This window comes from Engraulis encrasicolus, chromosome 6, assembly GCF_034702125.1.
Source record: "Engraulis encrasicolus isolate BLACKSEA-1 chromosome 6, IST_EnEncr_1.0, whole genome shotgun sequence".
Classification (NCBI taxonomy): Eukaryota; Metazoa; Chordata; class Actinopteri; order Clupeiformes; family Engraulidae; genus Engraulis; species Engraulis encrasicolus.
This window is the reverse complement of record NC_085862.1, coordinates 47,382,261-47,395,179: the sequence shown is the minus strand read 5'-3', so window position 1 is coordinate 47,395,179 and position 12,919 is coordinate 47,382,261. Positions and strand designations below refer to the sequence as shown.

At 45.0% G+C, this 12,919-nt stretch overlaps 1 protein-coding gene across 1 annotated transcript in view; it reads left to right on the top strand.

Annotated features, from left to right (window-relative positions):
- jak1 (Janus kinase 1) overlaps window positions 1-12,919 on the top strand; it is an 82,396-nt gene that overhangs the window by 46,551 nt on the left and 22,926 nt on the right. Inside the window, exons 12-16 of the mRNA XM_063201807.1 lie at window positions 112-267; window positions 970-1,057; window positions 4,536-4,663; window positions 7,425-7,560; window positions 11,583-11,734. Coding sequence (XP_063057877.1) covers window positions 112-267; window positions 970-1,057; window positions 4,536-4,663; window positions 7,425-7,560; window positions 11,583-11,734 — 660 coding nt within the window. The remainder of the gene's footprint in view (window positions 1-111; window positions 268-969; window positions 1,058-4,535; window positions 4,664-7,424; window positions 7,561-11,582; window positions 11,735-12,919) is intronic.

Here is a 12,919-nt window from a genome sequence, read left to right as displayed (position 1 = left end):
ACCTCAGCCAACTGAGCCACCAAAGTTGGTGTGTGTGTGAGTGTGAGTGTGAGAGAGAGTTTCTGTCCTGTGCATGTACGAGTGAGCTCATCGCTGCTGTTGTTGTTTCAGGAGGAGCACCTTGGCCTGGGTACCAAGACCCAGATCTACGCGGGCCGCCTGAAGATGAAGAGCGAGGATGATGATGAGTCGAGCGGCTACCAGGGGCCCTCGGAGGTCAAGGTGGTGCTCAAGGTGCTGGGTTCCGGACACAGAGACATCTCACTGGTGAGACACTTCATCTTCCTACAAAGACAAATTCCTACTCTGTGGCTCACTAATTACGGCCACATTTGAATTTGCTAATTTCTGTACATTGTATCCGTTGTTGTATTCATACTTACGGCTGTTTTGTGCGTTGGGGTGCATTGTTCTGTACTGATCTGTGTTATCCACAGTTTTAAGCTCCCCAGTTTCATAGCAAAGAACAGACATAGGTCTATATCCGTCGATTATGTAGGATTTGATTGTGCCTGAAGCCAGTCTGAGGGCAGCTCAGTTCACCAATTTTATAACAATTATACAGTGTAGCTTATCTGATCTACAAGTATAATCCTGAAATGCAGGTCTTCCCCAAAAAATGTTCAACCGATCCTTTCAATAGACATTGCATCCTGCTTCTCTATTGTTTCAGAAATAGATGTTTTTTTCCCCATAATATTATGGAAAAAACAGATACATTAAACTGTGACAGTAATAGTGTACACTAAAATAGACTGATCCTCAGTCTATTTTTAGTGTACACTATTCGTGGCACAATTTGCTGTCAGGAGGAAAGATGTGAGCAACTAGCATTGTGTGATACTAAGTTTAAAGTATCTCTTTCTTCCCCTCTTTCCTTCCCTTCTTTCTTTCCTCTGTCCATCTCTCTCTCTCTCTCTCTCTCTCTCTCTCTCTCTCTCTCTCTCTCTCTCTCTCTCTCCCTCTCAGGCCTTCTTTGAGACGGCGAGTATGATGCGGCAGGTGTCCCATAAGCACATCATCCTGATGTATGGAGTTTGCGTACGCCAGCAAGAAAGTGAGTGATGCTGCCCGATCTTCGAACACTAGCCTGTCCCATTACCAATCGTTTTTAGCACTATCACTTGCTGATGCGAGTGCAGGTGAAAGTGTAGTGTGTGACCCAGTACTCTCAAAAGTCAAGGGGACATGCTTAAAATCCCCTCAATTTTGCCGTTGAATTGACATTCGGGAAAGGGAGAGCAAGTCTTCATCAGCCAGGAGTTTTCACACTGTGTTGTTGTTAGTACAGCTCTGTCATACAGAACAACTATATGTGGTGTGCACTGCACACCCTCCAAAAAAGCTGACTGACCAACCAACAGACAGATTCGCGACTAAGAAAAGAGTTAGTGAAAACGACTGGTTGAAGCGGGCTTTGTGTCCATTATGTTCCCACTGCTAAGTACTTTACAAGTCCTTTACCCAGACAGATAGCGCATTCAGGCCGACAGAGAACGGTGCCGATGTCCGTTCCAGCACCTAATCTCGAACCGGCCGGCGTGTTCATGCTGTAAGTCTGAGCGTGCGGGAACCGTTCAAGTGGTTTGCGATATGAAGAAAAAAAATACTTGTTTTTTTGTCTGTTAACCGTGCCGGACATCTGGGTTATTCACAGTCACGTGCCGTTAAGTTCAGAGCCTGGTATGAATACGGGTGGTTTGCACGTGAGCACTTAAGTGCTGAACGTAACTGGTGCGGGCATGGACACCAGCACCGTTCTGGTCGGCCTGAAAACAATCTGAGTGTATGACAGAATCAGGACGTACTGTTGGCTACTGTAGACTAAATCCATCAGCGCTGCCAGCTGACCAGTCTCTGGAAGGCAACCATGCGCTCGCTCCCCTGCCTCACTCTTCACCTTCTTGCCTGCTATTCTCCTCCTCCCTTTCTCCTCATTCTTCTCCTCCTCACCGTCCTCTACACTCCTCTCCTCTCCTCTGTCTTTCTCCTTCCTCTTTGTGTGCGCGAGTGCTTGTGTGTGTGCGAGTGTGCGTCTATACGTGCATGGGTGGGTGGTTGGATGCGTGCGTGCGTGCGTGCGTACGTGGGTGCGTGGGTGTGTGTGTGTCCTAATGTGTGTGGCTGAGTCTTGTTTTTTGGTGTGCCTCAGAAAATGTTCCTAATTTGTCCTTTTTGTCTGCCCCAGATACAACATAATACTGCAGAAGGTTTTGTACTCTCCTGGCAAATGTGTCCTTTGTCTTTGTTTGTCCCAGATATAATGGTCCCTATCTCTCTTACTGATGCAGCATAATGGTGCAGTGTCTCTGTGTGTGCACAGAGTTAAGTTAAGTTCAGAGCCTGGTATGAATACGGGTGGTTTGCACGTGAGCACTAAAGTGCTGAACGTAACTGGTGTGGGCATGGACACCAGCACCGTTCTGGTCGGCCTGAAAACAATCTGAGTGTATGACAGAATCAGGACGTACTGTTGGCTACTGTAGACTAAATCCATCAGCACTTAAAGAGTTTATGAAACGAAAACAAAGTAAAGGAATTTGACCATTTCCAGGACAGATTCTGAAAGTTCTAAGCCTTGTTAATGAAATGGGATATTGTCTGGGTGATATTTTGTCCTAAAAGTCATGTTAAAACGTTCCCAAAAAGTGTTTTTTTGGTGACATGCAAATTTTATGCAAATGATATGCGTGACATAGAAGGGGTGAGTTCACCTCATTCCACCTTGTTCAGATCAATGGTGGCTAGTACCAAAACAAAGCGCAGTGTCAAGCAGTGTGTTGCTGGAGAGCCGAACGGTGCCAGCTGCAAAAATGGCTACTTGACAGAAGGAATATCTTTGCACAAGTTCCCTTCTGTGAAGAATGATGGAACTGTGGCCAACAAGGAGAAGGCTAAATCAAGCTAGGGCTCTGTGGATCCAATGCGTGGTTTTGAAGCAAGCTTGTGGTCACTGTTGTGCTCGGCACATTTCCACCCCTTGTGCTTCACCACAAATGTGGAGGTCGCAGGCATAGTTGGACTGAAGACAATGCTATTGCCTCAAGCAGTTCCAACAATTGACATCGCCGGCGTGCAGACTGAAACTGCCCCTGTTTTACCTTGTCCATCTGCTTTGTATGTTGTTTTCAGGAAAGGGTAATGCACATTACATGCCAAACCGTTGCGAATGCTCTCGGAATATGCACTTTTTGTTGATTGCCATTCAACTGGTCAATATATTGGTTTTGGGAGGATATCCGCGCATCAGCGTGGTGCTCTCGGTAGAGGACAGCCAACTCACAGACTGGGCTACTGCTTAGCGAATAAATGGAGATGCACATAGCGTAGGCCTACTTTGAAGCGTTGATTGTTTGTTTTTAGTATTGTGGTGCATGTGTGGCTGACGTTTGGACACACCTCGTCCTCAGAGTCAGGCTGAGGGACACGCAACGCCTGTGACTTTGAGCACAAAAAATAATAATAATGATAAACGCTAAAAATATGCTGAGGACTCAGACTATATAGGGTGTTTTTCCAACAGCCTAATACCTCCGTTTTTTCTCTAGATGATATCTTTGCATGTAGCCTACATGCATTTCAATCACACTATATCGCGCAATTGAATCAAAATGCCCCCCATTTGTCAACAAATGCACACGCCATGTCATCTTTGGGTCATGGCAAAGCGCCCTTAGCAACCGTAACCATAAACATAAGAACTGTCAGGCTATGTCAACAATCGTCACTTCACCTGTCAGACATGTCACTTTCTGCAGATGTCAGATCAGTGCCTCTGAAATAGATTTGTGCTGCTGTTTTTTTTTCTCATGAGGTTGGATGTGTGGTTTTTCGACACGCTGATGTTTGTATCAGAATTTTGGTTCCTTTATAAGATGTGGGTCCATCAAATGTGTGTTGTTTTCTCACATCGCCATACTAGCAAACCAGGGACTCCCCTCTTTGATGTCACAACCCAGCTCATTAGTCACACCAAATTTCACAGAATTCACACTTTGAGTTGCCATTTTCACAAGTTCCTCCAGGATGATTGGGTTCAAAGTCTCATCGATGCTATCAGAAAAAAACAGGCTTTAATGGGAATGACCGTTTGTTTTCGTTTCATAAACACTTTAAGTTGCACATTTGTGTTATTTTTAGGTGTGTAATAAGTCTCTCTGTCTCTGTTTCTGTTTCTGTTTCTGTCTCTCTCGCTCTCTCTCGCTCTCTCTCGCTCTCTCTCTCTCTCTCTCGCTCTCTCTCTCTCTCTCTCTCTCTCTCTCTCTCTCTCTCTCGCTCTGTCTTTCTGTCTCTGTCTCTCTCTCTTTCGCTCTCTTTCGCGCTCTCTCTGTCTATCTCTCTATCTCTCTCTCTGTCTCTGTCTGTCTCTCTCTCTCTCTCTCTCTCTCTCTCTCTCTCTCTCTCTCTCTCTCTCTCTCTCTCTATCCCTCCCTCGCTCTGTATCTCTCTCTCTCTCTCTCTCTCTCTCTCTCTCTCTCTCTCTCTCTCTCTCTCTCTCTCTCTCTCTCTCTCTCTCTCTCTCTCTCTCATATCAGATATAATGGTGCAGGAGTTTGTGCAGCTGGGTTCTCTGGACCAGTTTATGCGTCGGCAGAGCAGCCCTCTCAGCACCGCCTGGAAGTTCCAGGTGGCCAAGCAGCTCGCCAGCGCTCTCAGCTACTTGGTATAACGACGCAGACACACACGCAGACACACACGCAGACACACACACAGACACACACACACACAGACACACACAGACACCGGCACAGCTCGCCAATGCCTACATGGTTCAAATACAGGACACACACTCAAATATGTGTACAGACACACACACACACACACGCACATGCTTGCACACATTCACACACACGCACGCACGCACATACTCACACATACACACACACACACCATCACAGTAACGTGCTACAGACACACACAAACACACACACACACACACACACACACACACACACACACACACACACACACACACACACACACACACACACACACACACACACACACACACACACTCAGACACACACTCAGGCACACACACACACTCAGGCACTACACACACACTCAGGCACTACACTCACACTCAGGCACTACACTCACACTCACTCACACACACACACACACACACACACACACACACACACACACACACACACATACACACACACACACACACACACACACACACACACACACACACACACACACACACACACACACACACACACAGTAATGCCAAACAAAACAGGTATTTTGTTTGGGTACAGTATATCACGAATGTGAGTACACCCCTCACAGTTTTTGCAGATTTGTTAAAGTAAACAAATTTACTTTAGATGGTGTCAAGCATGTGTGGTGGTAAGCAAGTGAGTTTTACAAAAAAAGTGTATCCTCTCTAAAGCCAAGCATGGTAGTGGGACTGACATGGTTTGGGGATGCATGGATGCTGTCAACATTGGTAATCTGAAATACACCTAAAAGAAACATGCATGTCAACATTGGCTGTGACTACTGAAGCAGATCAAGATATTCTCCATAGGTTTGCTTTCAAATCTCAGTCAGATGCACACTCAAAATGTAAAGGTTCCATGCAAAGAAAGGTTGAAACGCACACTGATGACCTCCCTTTTAATCCCTTTTCATTTCGAGACGATTCGAGCCAACACAGCCCCTTCTCTACCGGATTTTAATCTGGGCTGTACTCACTTTTGTGAGTACATGTTCAAACATTAATGGCTGTATGTTTTTTTTTTGAGTGAACAAGAAATGTAAGCGGTTAAATATGTTGTTAAAAGGTCACTAATCATTGTGTCAAAGTGACATTTCTGTAATGCTTTCCTATGAAAAGATATACTCACAAATCTGCAAAAACTGTGAGGGGTGTACTTACTTTCGTTATATACTGTATAATCTGTCGAGTAAGATTAATGCTCCAAGACAAACCAAGCAAAACAAATATTTTAGGAATCTTTTTGCATCACTGCACATGATGAATGCTCACACACACTCACTAGAGACTACTATTTCCACACTATTTGCGCACACTTTAAAAAAAAAAAAATCAATGTTCAAAAAATGCTCCTGGTCATCATCCACTGCTGTATTTCTAAATATCACTAATATTGAAATAAAGTAGCCAGTCTCATCCACAAGCTTACAGGTTTTTGTATAATTGCATTGCAATAAGAAGTAGCATCAACAACCACTCAACATGCACATTTTGATACAGTGGATTCTGAGCAGAGTGTGCTGTGTGTGTGCTGTGTGTGTGCTGTGTGTGTGCTGTGTGTGTGTGCCGTGAGTGTGCCGTGTGTATGTTTTCGAGAGAGAGATGGAGAAAGATGGAGATGGATAAGGATAAAGAGGGAGAGGGCGATGTCTGTGAGCATAAATTTAGGCTTTAGCTTCACAGCTTTTGCTGATAACATTACCCAATCTTCCTGATTCACCACCTCACAAAATGATGCCAGGCAGCAGAACTTTTTTAAAACTTTATCCTTTTGGTTGTTAGTTTTCTACGTACTACCTTCCCTGACAGTGCCACAAATCAAACGCAAATTAGTTCAACCGCCAGAATTGAATTGAATTTTTTTTTGTTTTGTTTAATTTATCTGCCTGATCGCATGCCCTCCACAAAACACCACACACACACACAAAACACCAGTAGCGATGTATGATGGATTACTAAAAGCAGGACAAGCTTGTGTCTGCATGCATACATACATTTACTGTATACTATTAGCCTGTAGGCCTGGCTTCTGCAAATGGCTTCCAGAAATATGTCCCCTGTTACTGGCAGGACCTGGAACTTCAACTGTCATCTTGGCAGTGCTGCTGCACTAGACAGCTGTTCTCAACTCAGCCGGCCAGCTGCTGTGTAGTTCGATCTTTTGGGAAAATGCCTTTTACTCCTCTTTGTAAAGGGTCAGCAGATGTTTTAAAATAAGTAGTGATTTTTAAAGGTTTTTTTATTTTTTATTTTTTCAAGGTATCCTGAAAATTGCATACACCACCAATTCCTTTTAACCATCCCCCTTAGCGTGCAATAAATGTTTCACTTTGTCTCTGATAACACTGAAAGCAGAGCAGAGCTTTTGGTTCGGGTGAAAAGGTCAAACATTGATTATGCTGTGGTATGCTTGTTATGACAATGGGCAGGGCATTGAAGGACTGGACTTTTGTAGTGAATACATTTCTGAATGCACTTTTTATTTACATTTTTTTACAGCTTTGTTCTGTCTTTGAATTTGTTTTATTTAATGGCAGTGTCTGTCAGAGCCTCTGACTCAGAGGTATGTTTTCAAAGATGTTTGCTTTGATAATCTGTTTACTGAGCGCATGTTAATGAATGGAGATTAAACATTCAATGCTTAATAAACCCATTTCTGAACCCTTGTTTTGCTTGTTCCTTGACCAACCTTCAGGAGGATAAGAAGTTGGTGCATGGCTTTGTGTGCACCAAGAACATCCTTCTGGCCCGCGACGGTCTGGAGAAGGAGGGCGGGCCATTCATCAAGCTGAGTGACCCCGGCATCCCCATCACCGTGCTCACCAGAGAAGGTAACACACACACACACACACACACACACACACACACACACACACACACACACACACACACACACACACACACACACACACACACACACACACACGCACACGCACGCACACACATGCACATACACACACACACACACACACACACACTTTCAAACCTTCATATAAAATGTAGGATATATAATTGACTTTTTGACTCTCACTAGAGTAGGGTTCCTCCTTAGTTTTGTGGGAGCTGAGTGTTTCTGTGGTTTGACACCACAGCAGCTACCATATAGAGCGCTCCTCTTTTCCTGATGCTAATACAGAAGTGGAAAAGAAGGAACAGACACTCTTGAATACTCTTGACTACTTTCTAAACTCGGGTCTTAATAGAGATCTTAGGAGTGTCCTTAAATGTCCTTTAGATCTATGAAGTAGGTTTGTTGCATCATATTGTATATGTGCGAGTAGGCGAGTTTGTACACCTGGCCTGGGCTGCCACCACTGTCTGACAAAAAAACCTGAATCCCAGTCAGATCTCACACACATCCAGATCCTTTTTTTCGGATGCAGGGTCAAAGAATAAAGTTCATGAAGGCAAAAGATGAACCGCACACCGATGAGCTCCCATTTAATCCATTTTAATTTGCGTGACGTTTCGGGCCACCCTGGCCCTTCCTCAGACAAAAAAGCTGGACATTTCAAACTCAATCGACCCTTTTGCTTGTATACAATGGTATCCTTCATTGAGTGTCTAGGAAAGTTTTGTTTTTTTCTAGAGATGCACCGGATCCAGATTTTTAGGATCCTGCTGGATACCAGATCCACAGCTTAAGATCCTGCCGGATCCGGAACCGGATACCGGATCCTACGAAAGGGTTGAAACACATAGCCAACTCGCACACGTGGGCCCTTTTTATTACGTTGGCGCAAACTATTTTTAAGACTAATTGGCTTACTGCCACACTGCCTTCAACGGCTGCTTCCAAAGGGCTTTCACTCCATGCAGCGATTGGGTTGTGAAAGACTGACTGAAAAGCCTAGGCTACGTAAAAAGTAGAGATGCCCCAGATCCTGATTTTTAGGCAACTGCCGGATACCGGATCCACTGCTTAAGATCCTGCCGGATCCGGATAGTCTGAAAAACCCTAATGGATCTTGGATCCTGTACATCTCTCTTTTTTTCTCTTTAAAAACGGTGACAATCAGGAAAAACGGGACGGGTGGCAACTCTACTGTATACACTTGGCTGTGCAGTCAGCTCATAGTCTTAACCGTGTCCTTACTACAAACTGTGCAGTAGGTTTACGTATCGCATCATCTGTCTGAGAGCGTTTGTCTGCACACACAAACCTATACTGCGCTCTTGGTCTCTGATTGATCAGTCATGCGTTGTAAGTGGTTGTTTTTCTAAGCGCCCCTGACTGACTCACTAATGACCAAGCTGCGTCTGGGAGGTGAGGTGAAAGCCATAAAGCGCTATTCCATATAATTGCCCATTTCAACGGCTGCATTTGTTTTGAACAGCAGAGTGCATGAAATCGCACATTAATATCTCAAAGGATAGAAATGGCAGTGGCAAGTGCAGGTAATTCAACTATGATTTTAATGATCCAACATAACATTTTCAATTATTCCTGTATTTTAAGTGTGATTTGTGGATGATGAGTGTTAAGTTTAACCATGAAGTATAACGGCCTTAGATTGACAGAATTTATTAATTCAACTTTCAAGTTCCATAGCACCAATTCTCTCTGCACTGTGTACAAATAGTCAACTTTAATAAATATGCATTGCACATATCTCCAGTCTGTTTTTCCATTTCTGAGGTGTTTTCTCGTCGATTTCAGATGTTCTTTGTCTTGCAGTTCACACGGGTAGTGTTTATTTTCTGCTGGCTGGTTGCAAATCAAACATTTTTTAATAGAACAAAACACTGAATCAAAACTCTGAAAAATAGAACTTTTCAGTTTCTTCAGTGGGGAGTATGCAACAAATTCTGTAAATCTTTTGATATATTGAGACACCCCAGCAAAAAGATGTGTTGTCCGCTATTCTTAATGTTTTTGTTAAGCAACTCTTGCTTGGCCTAGACTAGCCACTGTGAGAAAGGTGTTGGAGTTCCTCTTAAGGGCCGTACACACACGTCGCTGCTAGTTACTCGCTCAGCGGATGAAGTCAATAGAATGTCTACGTGTTCCAGCGAGTCTCGCTGGCGAGTAGGCGAGGAGAGTACAAGCGATACGATGTGGGCGGGTTCCGAGATAAACTTATTTTATCTTCGAGCGACGCGAGTTAAGCGAGTAACCAATTGGAATGCAGAATACAGATTATTGACAGGTGACGTTGCCCCTGTGGTGTTCTGACCACCTAACTTCTGCACGCCATCACACTTTGGTTAAAAGTGTTGAGGAAAATACATACAGTGTACACCATCAAAGGCTATTATGCATGGTTGTGCACAGCACACGATCAACGTTAAACAGCGTAGGCCTACATTTTGTTTCGTACGGACGTTATTGGCGCGGACAGCGGGAACCATGACAACCGGTAAACAAAATCACCCAGAGCGAGTGGCAAGTAGGCGAGTGAGCAAGTAGCGAGTAAATAGCAGCGACGTGTGTGTACGGCCCTTTACACCAGCTGACGAAGCAGACATAGCCCTCCTCTCCTCTCCTCTGCTCTCCTCTCCCCTCCTCTCCTCTCCTCTGCTCTCCTCTCCTCTCCTCTCCTCCTCTCTCTCCCCTGCTCTCCTCTCCTCTGCTCTCCTCTCCTCTGCTCTCCTTTCCTTTCCTCTCCTTTCCTCTGCTCTCCTCTCCTCTCCTCTCCTCTCATCTCCTCTCCCTTCCCCTCCCCTCCCCTCTCCTCTCCTCTCCTCACTCCTCTCCTCCCCTCCCCTCTCCTCCTCGCTCCTCTCCCCCCTCTTCTCTCCTCTCCTCTCCTCTCCTCTCCTCTCTTCTCCTCTCCTCTCCTCTCCTCTCCTCTCCTCTCCTCTCCTCTCCTTTCCTCTGCTCTCCTCTCCTCTCCTCTCCTCTCCTCTCCTCTCCTCTCCCCTCCCCTCCCCTCCCCTCCCCTCTCCTCTCCTCTCCTCTCCTCTCCTCTCCTCTCCTCTCCTCTCCTCTCCTCCCCTCTCCTCTCCTCTCCTCTCCTTTCCTCTCCTGTTGCCCTCGGGGATCCTCCTTATCTATCATGAATCTCTGCACTCACTTTTTGCTGGCTGTTACTGGAAGATCATGTTTTCTGTGTGTGCGTGTGTGTGTTTGCGCATGCGTGCGTGCGTGCTTGCGTGCGTGCTTGCGTGCGTGTTTGTTTACAGTACATGTGTTAGCTTCTGTGTGCGTGTGTCTGTGTGTTTGTTTGTGTAAGCGTGTGTGTCTGTGTATGGGGTGGTTTGTGGGAATTTGTTGGACTGGTGCCAGATGATCATGTTACGAGATGATGCCTCTTGCTGAGAATCGGAGGGAAATCCAGGAACAGACAAGCCGTCTTAATATAGTAAAATGTAGCCAACGGGGGCCCAATATTAAATGGACAGCAGTTTCAGTGTTAAACCTGTCAACCTCAAACAGATCCTGTATCCTGTATACTCTGACTCCTTTACGGAAAACACACCGTGTCTGCTGCTGCTTTTCTAAGCTGCCAAACATTACACCAAAGGGTGGTGTGTGTGTGTGTGTGTGTGTGTGTGTGTGTGTGTGTGTGTGTGTGTGTGTGGGTGTGGGTGTGGGTGTGGGTGGGTGTGGGTGTGTGTGGGTGTGCGTGTGTGCGTGTGTGCGTGCGTGCGCGTATGCACTTGTGTGTGCGCGCCCCGTATGCACTTGTGTGTGAGCGTGTGTTTGAAATGGCCCTCTATAATATAATGGTAATGTGTGGCTGTGTAGCTGTATGCTTGCATTAGTAGTTGCACTTCATGGCCTAAAATACAAAAGCAGAATATTTTGTAGTTTGTCATGACAAAAAGTAATTCCAGATTAATGCAAACTATTGTAAAAGTTTAAAATATGAATACACCTTGCGTTGTTGTGTTGTTTGATTGTGTGTAGAGTGTGTGGAGCGTATCCCCTGGATCGCTCCGGAGTGCGTTGACAACACGGGGAACCTGAGCGTGGCGGCTGACAAGTGGGGCTTCGGCACCACGCTGTGGGAGATCTGCTACAACGGAGACGTGCCACTCCGAGAGAAGAGGCTCACCGAGGTACAACACACACTCTCACACCATATTTATCACACAATGTCTTAACGGGGCGCAATGTAGGATGACGTCATTTGCACGGTGCCCGTGGCATGCCTGTCTTAAAATCTACACCGTCATGAAAAAAATGCTATTCATTTGATAAGCTCGCTGTGAGAATGTTTTCATCATAGAATGCCAGCAGTTGGTAGAACAAATGTGAAGATGTGTCTGGCGGTATGTAAAACGTTTTTTTCGTATGAGAAGTGTTTCCCACAACACTCGCCCGGGTCGCTCTGACAGAAGTTACATTTTGGGATAGTGGACTGTGAAAGAGGTCGCTAGAGTCATCGTTCACTTACATTGACTCAAATAAGCATCTGTTGACTCTGGACAGTGATGAATTAACCTTTAATCCTACATAGTGGCACTTTAAATTGAAAACTTATAACACAATGATCTTGTTCAAGGTGATGTTTTTTTTTTTTAAGTAATTATTAGGGGCCAAGCAGCGAAGCTGGCGAAGGCCCCTATAGAGTTAGTAGGTTTTCTTCATTGTTATTATTATTATTATATAGTCACCATTCTTCTCCGACTGTAAGTCTATGGCAGCCCATAGAACCGTAGCTAGGAAAATGCTGTAAATTGGCACACACATTAGGGACAGTCTCAGCATTACCCACAGCGATTTATAGGTCCCCAGTCCCAACGCTCTAGCGCCACCAGCAGGTCAAAGTTGCAGGTACATTTCTGCTTGTAACTTTTGAACCGCTGGGCCAATTTTTATAAACTTGGTATCCCTGGAATCCTTGAGCCAAGACGAATCCAACGCACCCTATGACGTCATTTTCCGCCAGGATAGTTTTCCCGCCATTTTGCATTTTGTAAAATTCAATAAAAATGCTTCTTTTCCCGCAATTTTTGACCAATTCGCCCGAAACTTGGTATATAGTATCTCTGGACTGAGCTACACATGGGGTCTCAAGGAATATTGGATATCTTTTATCGTTGAGCCGTGACAGCCAATCAAAATTGTCGTAAAAGTGGTGAAACAGGAAGTGAGGTCATATCTCAGCAACCGTTTGTTGAATTAGGCTGGGATTTTGTATATACATAGTAGTCCATCCCATGACCTACCACAAAAAAAATCAAATCCCCAGCTCAAACTCAGTAGCGCCACCAGCAGGTGAAAATTTTAGCTACATTTTT